Below are 15,000 nucleotides of genomic sequence, written 5' to 3' on the forward strand. Positions count from 1 at the left end.
CTCGCCCCGGATGACAAACACCCCCCGGTCGATGAAAGAGAGACAGACAGAGACAGACAGAGACAGACAGAGAAAGACAGACAAGGACAGAGAGAAAGACAGAGAGAAAGACAGACCGAGAAAGAGACAGAGAGAAAGACAGATAAAGACCGAGAAAGAGACAGAGAGAAAGACAGACAAAAACCAAGAAAGAGACAGAGAAAGACCCCAACCAAACCCCAACCAAAAACCCCAAAGCATTCACAATCTCGCCCAGCAACACCACATTCTCGCCCCGGATGACAAACACCCCCCGGTCGATGAAAGAGAGACAGAGAGACAGAGAGAAAGAGAGGAAGAGAGAAAGAGAGAAAGAGACAGAGAAAGAAAGACAGACAGAGACAGAATGACAGAGAGAGAAAGAGAGAGAGAAAGAAAGACAGAAAGAGAGAAAGACAGAAAGAGAGAAAGACAGAGATAGAAAGACAAAGGCACTCACAATCTCGCCCAGCAACACCACATTCTCGCCCCGGATGACAAACACCCCCCGGTCGATGAAAGAGACAGACAGAGACAGACAGAGAAAGACATACAAGGACAGAGAGAAAGACAGAGAGAAAGACAGACCGAGAAAGAGACAGAGAGAAAGACAGATAAAGACCGAGAAAGAGACAGAGAGAAAGACAGACAAAAACCAAGAAAGAGACAGAGAAAGACCCCAACCAAACCCCAACCAAAGACCCCAAAGCACTCACAATCTCGCCCAGCAACACCACATTCTCGCCCCGGATGACAAACACCCCCCGGTCGATGTCACCGTAGCGATCTCCGACGTGGATGCGCTCGATGGTGCGGTGGAGGACGAGGTTGGCGAACTGGTCGACCGAACGGAGGTAGCCTATGAGAGTGCGGCCGTCGCGAAGGTAGACCATCAGCTTCTCTGTGCATGGGGGTTGGGAGAGATGAGTCTAGGGTATAGGTGATTGAGCTAGTGTCTGTGGGTGTGTGTGTGTGTGTACATACATACATATATATGTATATATCTATGTATGTATATATATATATATATATATATATATATATATATATAGACATACACATACATATATATGAATATATATGTGCATATTTGAATATATATGTATATATATGTATATATTTGTATATATTTGTATATATATATATGTATATATATATTCAATATATATATATACACATATATATGTATATATATATATATGTATAAACATATAAGTACACACACACACACATACACATACAGTTATTGTCAAGTTAAAATGTAATATCATGGAGATTATAAAAGTCTAACAGATAAAGAATTGGCATCACAGTATGACTTTTTAGAATCTATATAAAGATAAATTTGATATATATATATATATATATATATATAAATAAATATATATATATATATATATCTATATATATATATATATATATATATATATAAATACATACACATACACACACATCTATCTGCATTATCTATCTATCTATCTATCTATATTTCCTATCTATCTATCTATCTATTTGTATATACATGCGCATATATATACATATACATATACATACATACATATAAATATATATATATATATATATATATATATATATATATGTATATATGTATATATATAATATATAATATCTAACATCTAATATATTATAATTATCACCTAATAATAATATATAATAATAATATAATTATCACCTCCCTCCCTCCTCATCCCCTCCTCCTCTCCTTCCCTCCTCTTCCCTTATTCCCTCCTCCCCCTTCCCTCCTTTATCCCCTCCTTCCCTCTCTATTCCTTCCTTTATTCCCTCCTCCTCCTTTCCCTCCTCCTCCTTTCCCCCTTTATCCCCCTCTCCTTTCCTTTATCCCTATTCCCTTATTCCTTCCTTTATCCCCCTCTCCCTCCTTCACTCACTGTCTAATTCGTCGAACAGCTTCCCTCCCCCCCCCCCCTTATTCCCTCCTTCTCCTTATCCCCTCCTTTACTCCCTATTCCCTTATTCCCTCCTTTATCCACCTCTCATTCATCCTCCTTATTCCCTCCTCCCCCTCTTTCCCTCCTTTCTCCCCTATTCCCTTATTCCCTCCTCCCTCCTTTATCCCCTTATTCCCTTATTCCCTCCTCCCTCCTTTATCCCCTATTCCCTTATTCCCTCCTTCCCTCCTTTATTCCCTTATTCCCTCCTCCCTCCTTTATCCCCTCTTTTATTCCCTCCTTCCCTCCTTTATCCCCTCTTTTATTCCTTCCTTTATCCCCTCTTTTATTCCCTCCTTCCCCTCCTTCCCTCCTTTATCCCCTCTTTTATCCCCTCCTTTATCCCCTATTCCCTATTCCCTTATTCCCTCCTCCCCCTCCTTTATCCCTTATTCCCTCCTTCCCTCCTTTATCCCCTATTCCCTTATTCCTTCCTTTATCACTCACTGTCTAATTCGTCGAACAGCTGCGCGGCGCCGGGAATGTTGGCCATTTTTCGAAGGAGAAATAGAGAGAAAGAGAGATAAATAGAGAGAGAGAGAGAGAGAGAGAGAGAGAGAGAGAGAGAGAGAGAGAGAGAGAGAGAGAGAGAGAGAGAGAGAGAGAACTTCTCTTCTTCTTCTTCTTCCTTTTCTTTCTTTTCTTTCTTTTCTTTCTTTTCGTCTACTTATTTTCTTCTTTTCTGCTTCTGTTTCTTCCTCTTCGTCTTCGTCTTATTTTCTGCTTATTCCTCTTCCTCTTCTTCTTCTTCTTCTGCTCCTGCTTCTTCCTCTTCTTCCTCTGCTTCTTCCTCTTCTCCTAATTTATCTTATTATTCTCCTTTCTCCTTTTTTTTCCACAAAAATAATAATAATTAAAAGAGAGAGAAAATTGAAGCTTCTTCTCGAGGTTTTGTTTTGATGAATACGAGCCTAAGAATTTTTGATTTTTTATTATTGTTTTTTTTTCAATGTTTTATTTTGTTGTGTTTATTGTTGTTGTTGTTATTTTATTTGTTTGTGGGATTACTATGTTTTTTTCTTTATTTTTGGGTCTTCTCGAGGTTTTGTTTGGATGAATACGAGCCTAAGAGTTTTTGATTTTTTATTATTATTTTTTTTTTAATGTTTTATTTTGTTGTGTTTATTGTTGTTGTTGTTATTTTATTTGTTTGTGGGATTACTATGTTTTTTTCTTTATTTTTGGGTCTTCTCGAGGTTTTGTTTGGATGAATACGAGCCTAAGAGTTTTTGATTTTTTATTATTGTTTTTTTTTTAATGTTTTATTTTGTTGTGTTTATTGTTGTTGTTGTTATTTTATTTGTTTGTGGGATTACTATGTTTTTTTCTTTATTTTTGGGTCTTCTCGAGGTTTTGTTTGGATGAATACGAGCCTAAGAGTTTTTGATTTTTTATTATTGTTTTTTTTTTAATGTTTTATTTTGTTGTGTTTATTGTTGTTGTTGTTATTTTATTTGTTTGTGGGATTACTATGTTTTTTTCTTTATTTTTGGGTCTTCTCGAGGTTTTGTTTGGATGAATACGAGCCTAAGAGTTTTTGATTTTTTATTATTGTTTTTTTAATGTTTTATTTTGTTGTGTTCATTATTGTTGTTGTTATTTTATTTGTTTGTGGGATTACTATGTTTTTTTCTTTATTTTTGGGTCTTCGTCGAGTTTTGCTTTGATGAGTACGAGCCTAGTTTTTTGTCTTTTTTTTTTTAATTATTGTTTTGTTTTGTGTGTGTGTGTTATTGTTGTTGTTGTTATTTTATTTGTTTGTGGGGTTATTATTTTTTTTCTTTATTTTTGGGTCTTCGTTGAGTTTTGTTTTGATGAGTACGAGCCTAGTTTTTTATTTTTGTTGTTTATTTATTTATCTTTTTTATGTTTTTTTTGTGTGTGTTATTATTGTTATTTTATTTGTTTGTGGGACTATTATTTTTTTCTTTTTTTTTGGGTCTTCGTTGAGTTTTGTTTAGATGAATACGAGCCTAGTTTTTTGTATTTTTTCTTTTTTTTTTCTTACTTATTTTTTCTTTTTTATCTGTTTGTTTTTATTGTTATTATTTTATTTGTTTGTGGGATTACTATGTTTTTTTCTTTATTTTTGGGTCTTCGTTGAGTTTTGTTTTGATGAGTACGAACCTAGTTTTTTTTATGTTTTGTGTGTGTGTTATTATTGTTGTTATTTTATTTGTTTGTGGGATTATTATGTTTTTGTTTTTGTTGTTGGGTCTTCCTCGAGTTTTGTTTTGATGAGTACGAGCCTAGTTTTTTTTTTTTTTTTTTTTAATTATTGTTTTGTTTTTTGTGTGTGTGTTATTTTTGTTGTTGTTGTTTTATTTGTTTGTGGGATTATTTTTTTATCTTTATTTTTGGGTATTCTCGAGGTTTTGTTTTGATGAGTACGAGCCTAGTTTTTTTTTAATCTTTTTTTTGTATTATTGTTTGTTTTTTTGTGTGTGTGTTATTGTTGTTGTTGTTGTTATTTTATTTGTTTGTGGGATTATTATTTTTTTTCTTTATTTTTGGGTCTGCGTCGAGTTTTGTTTTGATGAATACGAGCCTAGTTTTTTTAGTTTTTATATTATTGTTTGGTTTTATTTTGTGTGTGTGTGTGTTAATATAATTGTTATTTTATTTGTTTGTGGGATTACTATTTTTTTGTTTTTGTTGTTGGGTCTTCGTCGAGTTTTGTTTTGATGAATACGACCCTAGTTTTTATCTTTTTTTTTTTAATTATTGTTTTTTTTTGTGTGTGTGTGTTATTGTTGTTGTTATTATTTAATTTGTTTGTGGGGCTATTATTTTTGTCTTTATTTTGGGGTTTTCGTTGAGTTTTGTTTTGATGAGTACGAGCCTAGTTTTTTTTTGTTGTTTATTTATTTTATTTTTTTATGTTTTGTGTGTGTGTTATTATTGTTGTTGTTTTATTTGTTTGTGGGATTACTATGTTTTTGTTGTTGTTGTTGGGTCTTCCTAGAGGTTTTGTTTTGATGAGTACGAGCCTAGTTTTTATTTTTTTGTTTATTTATTTATTTATCTTTTTTATGTTTTGTTTGCTATTATTGTTATGATTATTTTATTTGTTTGTGGGATTACTATGTTTTTGTTTTTGTTGTTAGGTCTTCGTCGAGTTTTGTTTTCGTGAGTACGAGCCTAGTTTTTATTTTTTTTATTATTTTTTTTTTTTTTGTTATTATAATTGTTATTTTATTTGTTTGCAGGATTACCATGTTTTTGTTTTTGTTGTTGGGTCTTCGTCGAGTTTTGTTTTGATGAATATGAGCCTAATTTTTTTTTTAGTTTTTTTTTTTATCTTTTTTTAGAATTATTGTTTTTTTTTGTGTTATTATTCTTGTTATTTTATTTGTTTTTGGGATTATTATGTTTTTGTTTTTGTTGTTGGGTCTTCGTCGAGTTTATTTTGGATGAGTACGAACCTAGATTTGTTTTGTTGTTGTTTATTTATTTATCTTTTTTTATGTTTTGGTTATTATTATTGTTATGAGTATTTTTTTTTTTTTTTTTTTTTGGGGGGGGGTCTTCGTCGAGTTTTGTTTTGATGAATACGAGCCTAGTTTTTTTATTCTTATTGTTTTGTTTTATTTTTTTTGCGTGTGTGTTATTTATAATTGTTATTTTATTTGTTCGTGGGATTACTATGTTTTTGTTTTTGTTGTTGGGTCTTCGTCGAGTTTTGTTTTGATGAATACGAGCCTAGTTTTTTTATTCTTATTGTTTTTTTTTGTTTTTTTTTGCGTGTGTGTTATTTATAATTGTTATTTTATTTGTTCGTGGGATTACTATGTTTTTGTTTTTGTTGTTGGGTCTTCGTCGAGTTTTGTTTTGATGAGTACGAGCCTAGTTTTTTTATTTTTTTATTATTGTTTTATTAATGTTTTATTTTGTTGTGTTCATTATTGTTGTTATTATTTTATTTGTTTGTGGGATTACTATGTTTTTGTTGTTGTTGTTGGGTCTTCCTCGAGGTTTTGTTTTGATGAGTACGAGCCTAGTTTTTTTTTTAGTTTTTTTATTATTGTTTTGTTTTGTTTTTTGTGTGTTATTATAATTGTTATTTTATTTGTTTGTGGGATTACTATGTTTTTGTTTTTGTTGTTGAGTCTTCGTCGAGTTTTGTTTTGATGAGTACGAGCCTAGTTTTTTTATTTTTTTATTATTGTTTTTTAAATGTTTTATTTTGTTGTGTTCATTATTGTTCTTGTTATTTTATTTGTTTGTGGGATTATTTGTTTTTCTTTATTTTTGGGTCTTCGTCGAGTTTTGTTTTGATGAGTACGAGCCTAGTTTTTTTATTTTTAATTCTTTATTCATTTTTCTTATTTGATTTTTTATTTTTTATCTGTTTGTTTTTATTGTTATTATTTTAGGTGTTCGTAGGATTTTTGTTTTGTTTTGTTTTGTTTTGGGTCTTCGTCGAGGTTTGTTTTGAGTACGAGCCTAGTTTTTTTATTTTTTTATTTTTTCATTTATTTATCTATTTTATTTTTTAGGTTTCGTTTATTAGTATTGTTATAATTATTTTATTTATGTGTTCGTGGGATTTTTTTTTTTCCTTTATTTTTGGGTATTCCTAGAGGTTTTGTTTTGATAAGTACGAGCCTAGTTATTTTTTATCTTTTTTTATTATTGTTTTTTATTTTTTTATTTATTCTATATATTATTACTGTTATGATTATTTTATTTAGGTGTTAGTGGGATTATTTTTCTTTTTTTTCTGTTTTTGTCTTCGTCGAGGTTTGTTTTGATGAGTACGAGCCTATTGGCCCGATTTTTTTTTAGAACTTTTAGAACTTTTTAAAAATGACTTCTAGAACTTTTAGACCTTTTTTTTTAGAACTTTTAGAACCTTTTAAAAATGACTTCTAGAACTTTTATACCTTTTTTTTAGAACTTTTAGAACCTTTTAAAAATGACTTCTAGAACTTTTAGACCCTTTTTTTTTAGAACTTTTAGAACCTTTTAAAAATGACTTCTAGAACTTTTAGACCCTTTTTTTTTAGAACTTTTAGAACTTTTTAAAAATGACTTCTAGAACTTTTAGACCCTTTTTTTTATAGAACTTTTAGAACTTTTTAAAAATGACTTCTAGAACTTTTAGACCCTTTTTTTTTTTAGAACTTTTAGAACTTTTTAAAAATGACTTCTAGAACTTTTAGACCCTTTTTTTTAGAACTTTTAGAACTTTTTAAAAATGACTTCTAGAATTTTTAGACCCTTTTTTTTTTAGAACTTTTAGAACTTTTTAAAAATGACTTCTAGAACTTTTAGACCCTTTTTTTAGAACTTTTAGAACCTTTTAAAAATGACTTCTAGAACTTTTAGACCCTTTTTTTTAGAACTTTTAGAACTTTTAGAACTTTTTAAAAATGACTTCTAGAACTTTTAGACTTTTTTTTTTTAGAACTTTCAGAACTTTTTAAAAACTTTCACTACACTTCGAACACATTACGAAGCTTCGTCGGTTCCGAACTTTTAGAGCTTTTCAGAACTTGTATTAACTTTTAGAATATTTATTATTTATATATTAACTTTTTTTTAAATAATAAATATTATATTCAAACTTTTTTATATCTTTTTATAACTTTTAAAATGTTTTAGATTTTTTTAAATAACTTTTTATGAGCTTTTAGAGCTTTTTTTTTTTTTTTTTCCGTAAATCTCTGCAGGATAAAAAAAACACTCCCAGACATATATATTTTTTTTTGTATATTTACTATTTCTTACAAATGAAAGCACATTTAACAGATACATAAATTTATATCAATGAAATCATAAATAAACACACCTATATATACATATATATATACATACACACATATATATACATATATATATATATATAAGTGTGTGAGTGGCTTACATCTATTAGCAAATATTCCTTAATATAACAGAATCAATCACATACATACATACATATATGTATATGAAAATATATATACATATATATATACATATATGTATATATATATATATATAATATACATACATATATACACACTCACACATACATATATATATATATATATATATATATATATATATATATATATATATATATATGCATGTGTGCGTGTGCATGTGTGTGTGTGTGCGTATATGCATATATATAGATGTGTATATATATAAGTATGTATATCATATATATATCATATATATATAAAATATATATACTACATATACATACATATACATACATACACACACACAAAAACACACACACACACACATATATATATAGATATATATACACACACAAACATGCACATATCCATATATATATATATATACACACACACACATACATATCATATGTGCCTGTGTGCGTGCAAATATCTCTGTATATATGTATATATATGGAAGTATATATATATATTGAAACACATATTCATATATATATATATATATATATCTGTATATATATATATATATTGTTGCGGCTGACGTGCTTTAAGCCTCCCTCTCCGTTTACAATTTCTACATATTTTTGTGAAGTTCATTAGTAAATGAATGAAGTTGAGATTTTTTTTTTTTTCTAAAAATTAATAAAGAAAAAAAAAAAAAAGAAAAAATAAAATTAGGATGATTATTTTGCATTAAGGCTCTCTCTCTCTCGTTACTTCCCTTTTCTCTCTTTCTCTCTTTTCTTTCTTTCTCTCTTTCTCTTTTCTTTCTTTCTCTCTTTCTCTTTTCTTTCTTTCTCTCTCTCTTTTCTCTTTCTTTCTTTCTCTCTCTCTTTTCTCTTTCTTTCTTTTCTTTCTTACTTTCTTTCTTTCTCTCTTTTCTTTCTTTCTCTCTTCTCTCTTTTCTTTCTTTCTCTCTTTCTCTCTCTTTTCTCTCTTTCTCTCTCTTTTCTCTCTCTCTCTCTCTCTCTCTCTCTCTCTCTCTCTCTCTCTCTCTCTCTCTCTCTCTCTCTCTCTCTCTCTCTCTCTCTCGACACTTGAGCACTCCCCCCCCCCCAACCCTCTCTATAATATCAGAAATAACTCGAAAGAAGGAAAGAAGGAAAGAAGGAAAGAAGGAAGAGGAGAGAGAGAGAAGAGAGAAGAGGGAGGGTGAAAAATCGAGTACATTTCCTTGAACAAAAAAAAAGTGCGATAAACACATAATAGTAATGATAATAACAAACGATAATAATCAGAAAATAGATTGACATTGAGTATAACTTAATTACAAAGAGAGAGAGAGAGAGAGAGAGAGAGAGAGAGAGAGAGAGAGAGACAGAGAGAGAGAGAAGAGAGAGAGAATGAGATAAAAAAAAAGAGAGAAAGAGAAAAAGAGAGAGACTGAGAGAAAAAGAGATGAGAGAAAAAGAGATAGAGAAAAAGAGAAAGAGAAAAGAGAGAGACGTAGAGAAAAAAAAGAAAAAGAAAAAGAGAGAAAGAGAGAGAGAGAGAGCAAGAAAAAAAAAAAGAAAAAGAGAAAAAGAAAGAGAGAAAGAGAACCGAAAAAAAAAAGGGATCACACACACACACACACATATATATATAAAAAAGGGACAAAATCTATTTACAGACACAATTAAAAAAAAAAGAATCTTAAAAAATCAGCTTAATTCGAACGTCATCGGCTCTGAGCAAAAAATAACGCATGAGTGACACAGCAAATGGCAATCAGCAATAAGGGAGAGACGAGAAATGAAGAGGAGAGGAGAGATGCGAAGAGGAGGAGAGAAGAGGAGAGGAGAGGAGAGGAGAGGAGAGAAGAGGAGAGGAGAGACGAGAAGCGAAGAGGAGGAGAGGAGAGAAGAGGAGAGAAGAGGAGAGGAGAGACGAGAAGCGAAGAGGAGGAGAGGAGAGAAGAGGAGAGGAGAGGAGAGGAGAGACGAGAAGCGAAGAGGAGGGGAGGAGAGGAGAAAAGAGGAGGGGAGGAGAGAAGAGGAGAGAAGAGGAGAGAAGAGGAGAGAAGAGAAGAGGAGAGAAGAGAAGAGGGGAGGAGAGGGGAGGAGAGGAGAGAAGAGGAGGGGAGGAGAAGAGGAGAGAAGAGAAAAGAGAGAAAAGGAGAGACAAAAGAGGAGGAGAGAGAAGAGGAGAGAGAAGAAAATAGAGAGAGAGAGAGAAGAGAGAAGAGAGAGAGAGAGAGAGAGAGAGAGAGAGAGAGAGAGAGACGAGAGAGAGAGAGAGAGAGAGAGAGAGAGAGAGAGAGAGAGAGAGAGAGAGAGAGAGAGAGAAAACAAGAAAAAGAAAAAGCAGAGAAACAAACCCGTGGAAAGAGGGAACAGCAAGAGAAACGACAAAAAACAAAAAGGAAACAATGAAAATGAGATTAATCGACCAAACAATAATAATAATAATAATAATAATGAGGATAATTTCTATCACACCTGTAGACAATTCCTTTCCCTTTCAATAATATTCTTTTTCTTCTTAGAATCAAAATTTTCCATTTCCTAACGACCACAATCCATAATTTTTCACTAATTGTTTTCATTTTCTAACGACCATATTTCTTTTTGTTTCATTTAATATTTTCATATTTTTATTTTCATATTTTATATTTTTATTTTATTTTATATTTTTATTTTCATATTTCATATAAATATTTTCATATTTTCATATTTTAATCCATATTTTTTTTTTCAATAATCAAAAATCTCCTTTAAAAAATCAAAATTTTTTTTCTCTATTTTCATTAATGATAATTTCCGTTTCAAAATGATCACAAATTTCCTTTTTTTCATAATGATCATAATCCATAATTTTTCGCATTTCGTAATGATCATGATTTCTTTTTGTTTCATGAATGATAATTTCCGTTTCGTAACGATCATTATCCATATTTTTTCATTAATAGAAATTTCCTCTTTATAATAAATCACACTTTCTGTTTTTAAATAATGAAGATTTTCCTTCCTTTCATGATCATTATCCAAATTTTTTCACCTATCAAAATTTTCATTTTTTATAATAAATCCCAATTTCTCTTTTATGTAATGAAGATTTTCGTTTTCTTTCTTTTTTTCTAATTATGTTTGTATTTAAAAATTTCTCTCTCTCTCCTTCTTTGAAAAATTCTCCTTCGTCTTTGCGTCTATTTTATTTCATCGCTGTTTCTCTCTCTCTCTCTCTTTTCTCCTTTCTTTCATTAAAATATTTTCTTCTATCTCACTTTTTTCTTCTTTTTCTCTATCTCCCTTTCTTTCATTAAAATATTTCTTTCTATCTCACTTTTTCTTTCTCTCTCTCTCTCTTTTCTCCTTCCTTTCATAAAATATTTCCTTCTATCTCATCTTTCATTTCTTCTTTTTCTCTCTCTCTCTCCTCTCTTTCTTTCATTAAAATATTTCCACTTTTTATTTCTCTTTCTCTCTCTTCCATTATAAATCTTTCTCTAATATCTTCTTATTTTTTATATTATTCTCATTTATCTTTCCCTTTCCCTTCGCGAAAACTCCTCGTATGAATGAGTGAAAGAGGGCGTGTGTACGTTTCATGCACGCGCACACACGCACACGCACGCACACAAGCCCTACGTAATCTAAAAAAATGAAAAAACTTTATTGTGTACGTAACGTATTGTGTACGTAACGTATTGTGTATGTAACGTACGCGATGACCTTTGATGATTCGCAAGAATTTCCCCTTAAAAACGGAAATTATATACTCCATACAAAAGAGAAGCTTTACAGAACTATAGAAAACGAGATTACATTTCCTTATCAAAACACATATAAAAAAAAGGCAGTGAAATTAGACACATATATATATCATACATACACACATACATACATATATACATAAGACGGTTCGATTTTACGTATATATATATGTATATATGTATAAAAAAGGACTTTTCATAATGGACACAAGCAAGAAAAAATTCAATTCATTGAGTATTTTAGAATTAGCAAGTATATACATATATGCATAAGTATATATATACATATACATACATACATATATATATACAAATATATATATATATATGTATATTTATATATATGTATATATATAAACAGAAGGAAAATAATATTAATCAAAACACAAACCTATCTCCCTAATCATTAAAAAAAAAAAAAAAGACCAAAAAAAAAAAAAAAATTAAAAAAATTGAAAATATAAAAAAATCATGAATCTTTTTTTTTTTTTTTCCTTAAAGCAGAGGAGACAAGAAAATAAAATAAAATTTCAGATCAAGACGTTTTTTTCTCTGGGGGGGGGGGGTGAGCATGAGTGGAGGGGGGGAGAGGGAGAGGGAGGGAGGAAGGGAGGGAGGGAGGGAGAAAGATAAAGAGAGAAAGAAAGAAAGAGAAAGAGAGAAGCAGAGAGAGAGAAAGAGAAAGAGAGAGAGAGAGAGACAGAGAGAGAGAGAGACAGAGAAAGAGAGAGAGAGATAAAGAGAGAAAGAAAAGAAAGAGAAAGAGAGAGACAGAGAGAGAGAAAGAGAGAGAGAGAGAGAAAGAAAGAGAAACAGAGAGACAGAGAGAGAGAAAGAGAGACAGAGAGAGAGAAAGAGAGAGAAAAAGAGAAAGAGAGAGAGAGAGAAAGAGAAAGAGAGAAAGAAAAGAAAGAGACAGAGAGAGAGAGAGAGAGAGAAAACCAAAGAGAAAAGACAAAACGAAAGAAGGAAAGAGAAACGACAAAAAGAAAAACGGAAAAAAAAGAAAAAAAAGAGAAATAAAGAACGAGAAAAACTTCTCCCCCCCCCATTCACCCTCACCCCCCCCCCCTTCTCAAACGAGACTAATCGAAGAAAGGAAACAACGAAACAATAATAATAATAATAATAATAATGAGTGAATGAACCAGATGCCTTTTTCTCCCTCTTCACCCCCCCCCTCCCCCCCACAGCCATTATACAATTGCGTGGATCAACGAAAAAAAAAAAATAAATAAATAAAAGGGTTCGCCAGAAAACTCAGAAGCAGAGACAGAAGCGACGCACCCCCCCACCCCCTCCCACCCTACCCTATCCTACCCTACCCTACCCTACCCCACCCTCTCTCTGCAATCCGACCTGACACACTGAGTCACACACGTGGTTCTCCGGGCAGGGTCAGAACCACTACGAGAACCACTACGAGAACCACTGACTGACACGTGACTTGTCCGCGACACGAGCCACTCGCCCGCCCTACCCCCCCAGATACACACGCAATCACCGCACGCACACACGCACGCGCGCGCGAGCAGTCCGGTTGGCCCTCCAGACCCGCAGGCGAGAATCCCTTCCTCTAGGACGACGACAAACCCCATCCTCCTCCTCCTCCTCCTCGTCCCACAGGCTAGCTAGACGATCGCCTGACGAGCAAGAACCCCCACTCCCCTCCGACCCCATTCCCATCCTCCTCCTCCTTGTCCTCCTCGTCCTCCTCCTCCTCCGTATCCCACAGGCTAGACAATCAAAAATACCTCTCCCCTCCTCCTCCTCCTCCTCCTTTTCCTTCTCCTTCTCTTTCTCCTCCTCCTCCTTCTCCTTTTCCTTCTCCTTCTCTTTCTCCTCCTCTTCCTTCCATTCCACCTCCTCCTCCTCCTCCCACAGGCTAGACAATCGCCTCCATCCTCCTCCTCCTCCGCGTCCTACAGGCTAGACAATCGCCCCCACTTCCCCCCATAAACAATCACCTCCATCCTCCTCCTCCTCCTCCTTCTCCTCCTCCTCCTCCTCCGCATCCTACAGGCTAAACAATCACCTCCATCCTCCTCCTCCTTCTCCTCCTCCGCCGCGTCCTCCCCCAGGCTAGACGATCGCCTGGTTCATGAACTCGAGGAACCGCCTGCCGTACTGCTCAGGCTCCACGGTGGAGATGCCGTCGGCGCTCGAGCCGTACTTGACCGTCTTGGCGGCCTTCGCGGCTTGCTTCTTGACGCCGTAGTGGGTGAGCACGTCGATCAGGGCCATGAAGTAGATCTCCTTCTGTGGGGCGTCTGTTGGGGAGGGGAAGGAAGGGTGGAAGAGAGGGAGGTGGAGGAAGGGAGGGGGGGAAGGGAAGAGAGGGGTGGAGGGAAGAGGGAGGGGGAAGAGGGAGGGGGAAGAGGGAGGGGGAGGAGAGATGGAGGGGGAAGAGGGAGGAGGAGGAGAGATGGGAGGGGGAAGAGGGAGGGGAAGAGGGAGGGGGAGGAGAGATGGAGGGGGAAGAGGGAGGGGGGAGGAGAGATGGAGGGGGAAGAGGGAGGGGAGGAGAGATGGAGGGGGAAGAGGGAGGGGAGGAGAGATGGAGGGGGAAGAGGGAGGGGAGGAGAGATGGAGGGGGAAGAGGGAGGGGAGGAGAGATGGAGGGGGAAGAGGGAGGGGAGGAGAGATGGAGGGGGAAGAGGGAGGGGAGGAGAGATGGAGGGGGAAGAGGGAGGGGAGGAGAGATGGAGGGGGAAGAGGGAGGGGAGGAGAGATGGAGGGGGAAGAGGGAGGGGAGGAGAGATGGAGGGGGAAGAGGGAGGGGAGGAGAGATGGAGGGGGAAGAGGGAGGGGAGGAGAGATGGAGGGGGAAGAGGGAGGGGAGGAGAGATGGAGGGGGAAGAGGGAGGGGAGGAGAGATGGAGGGGGAAGAGGGAGGGGAGGAGAGATGGAGGGGGAAGAGGGAGGGGAGGAGAGATGGAGGGGGAAGAGGGAGGGGAGGAGAGATGGAGGGGGAAGAGGGAGGGGAGGAGAGATGGAGGGGGAAGAGGGAGGGGAGGAGAGATGGAGGGGGAAGAGGGAGGGGAGGAGAGATGGAGGGGGAAGAGGGAGGGGAGGAGAGATGGAGGGGGAAGAGGGAGGGGAGGAGAGATGGAGGGGGAAGAGGGAGGGGAGGAGAGATGGAGGGGGAAGAGGGAGGGGAGGAGAGATGGAGGGGGAAGAGGGAGGGGAGGAGAGATGGAGGGGGAAGAGGGAGGGGAGGAGAGATGGAGGGGGAAGAGGGAGGGGAGGAGAGATGGAGGGGGAAGAGGGAGGGGAGGAGAGATGGAGGGGGAAGAGGGAGGGGAGGAGAGATGGAGGGGGAAGAGGGAGGGGAGGAGAGATGGAGGGGGAAGAGGGAGGGGAGGAGAGATGGAGGGGGAAGAGGGAGGGGAGGAGAGATGGAGGGGGA

At 35.5% G+C, this 15,000-nt stretch overlaps 1 protein-coding gene across 1 annotated transcript in view; it reads right to left on the bottom strand.

Moving 5' to 3' along the window:
* LOC125024820 (U6 snRNA-associated Sm-like protein LSm1) overlaps nucleotides 1-2,585 on the bottom strand; it is a 5,324-nt gene extending 2,739 nt beyond the window's left edge. The window contains exons 1-2 of the mRNA XM_047612584.1: nucleotides 2,436-2,585; nucleotides 735-919 (exon numbers count right to left, since the gene is read on the bottom strand). Coding sequence (XP_047468540.1) covers nucleotides 735-919; nucleotides 2,436-2,481 — 231 coding nt within the window. The 5' untranslated portion in view covers nucleotides 2,482-2,585. The remainder of the gene's footprint in view (nucleotides 1-734; nucleotides 920-2,435) is intronic.
* Between the last annotated feature and the right edge of the window lie 12,415 nt (nucleotides 2,586-15,000).

This window comes from Penaeus chinensis, unplaced genomic scaffold, assembly GCF_019202785.1.
Source record: "Penaeus chinensis breed Huanghai No. 1 unplaced genomic scaffold, ASM1920278v2 CTG_5887, whole genome shotgun sequence".
Taxonomy (NCBI): Eukaryota; Metazoa; Arthropoda; class Malacostraca; order Decapoda; family Penaeidae; genus Penaeus; species Penaeus chinensis.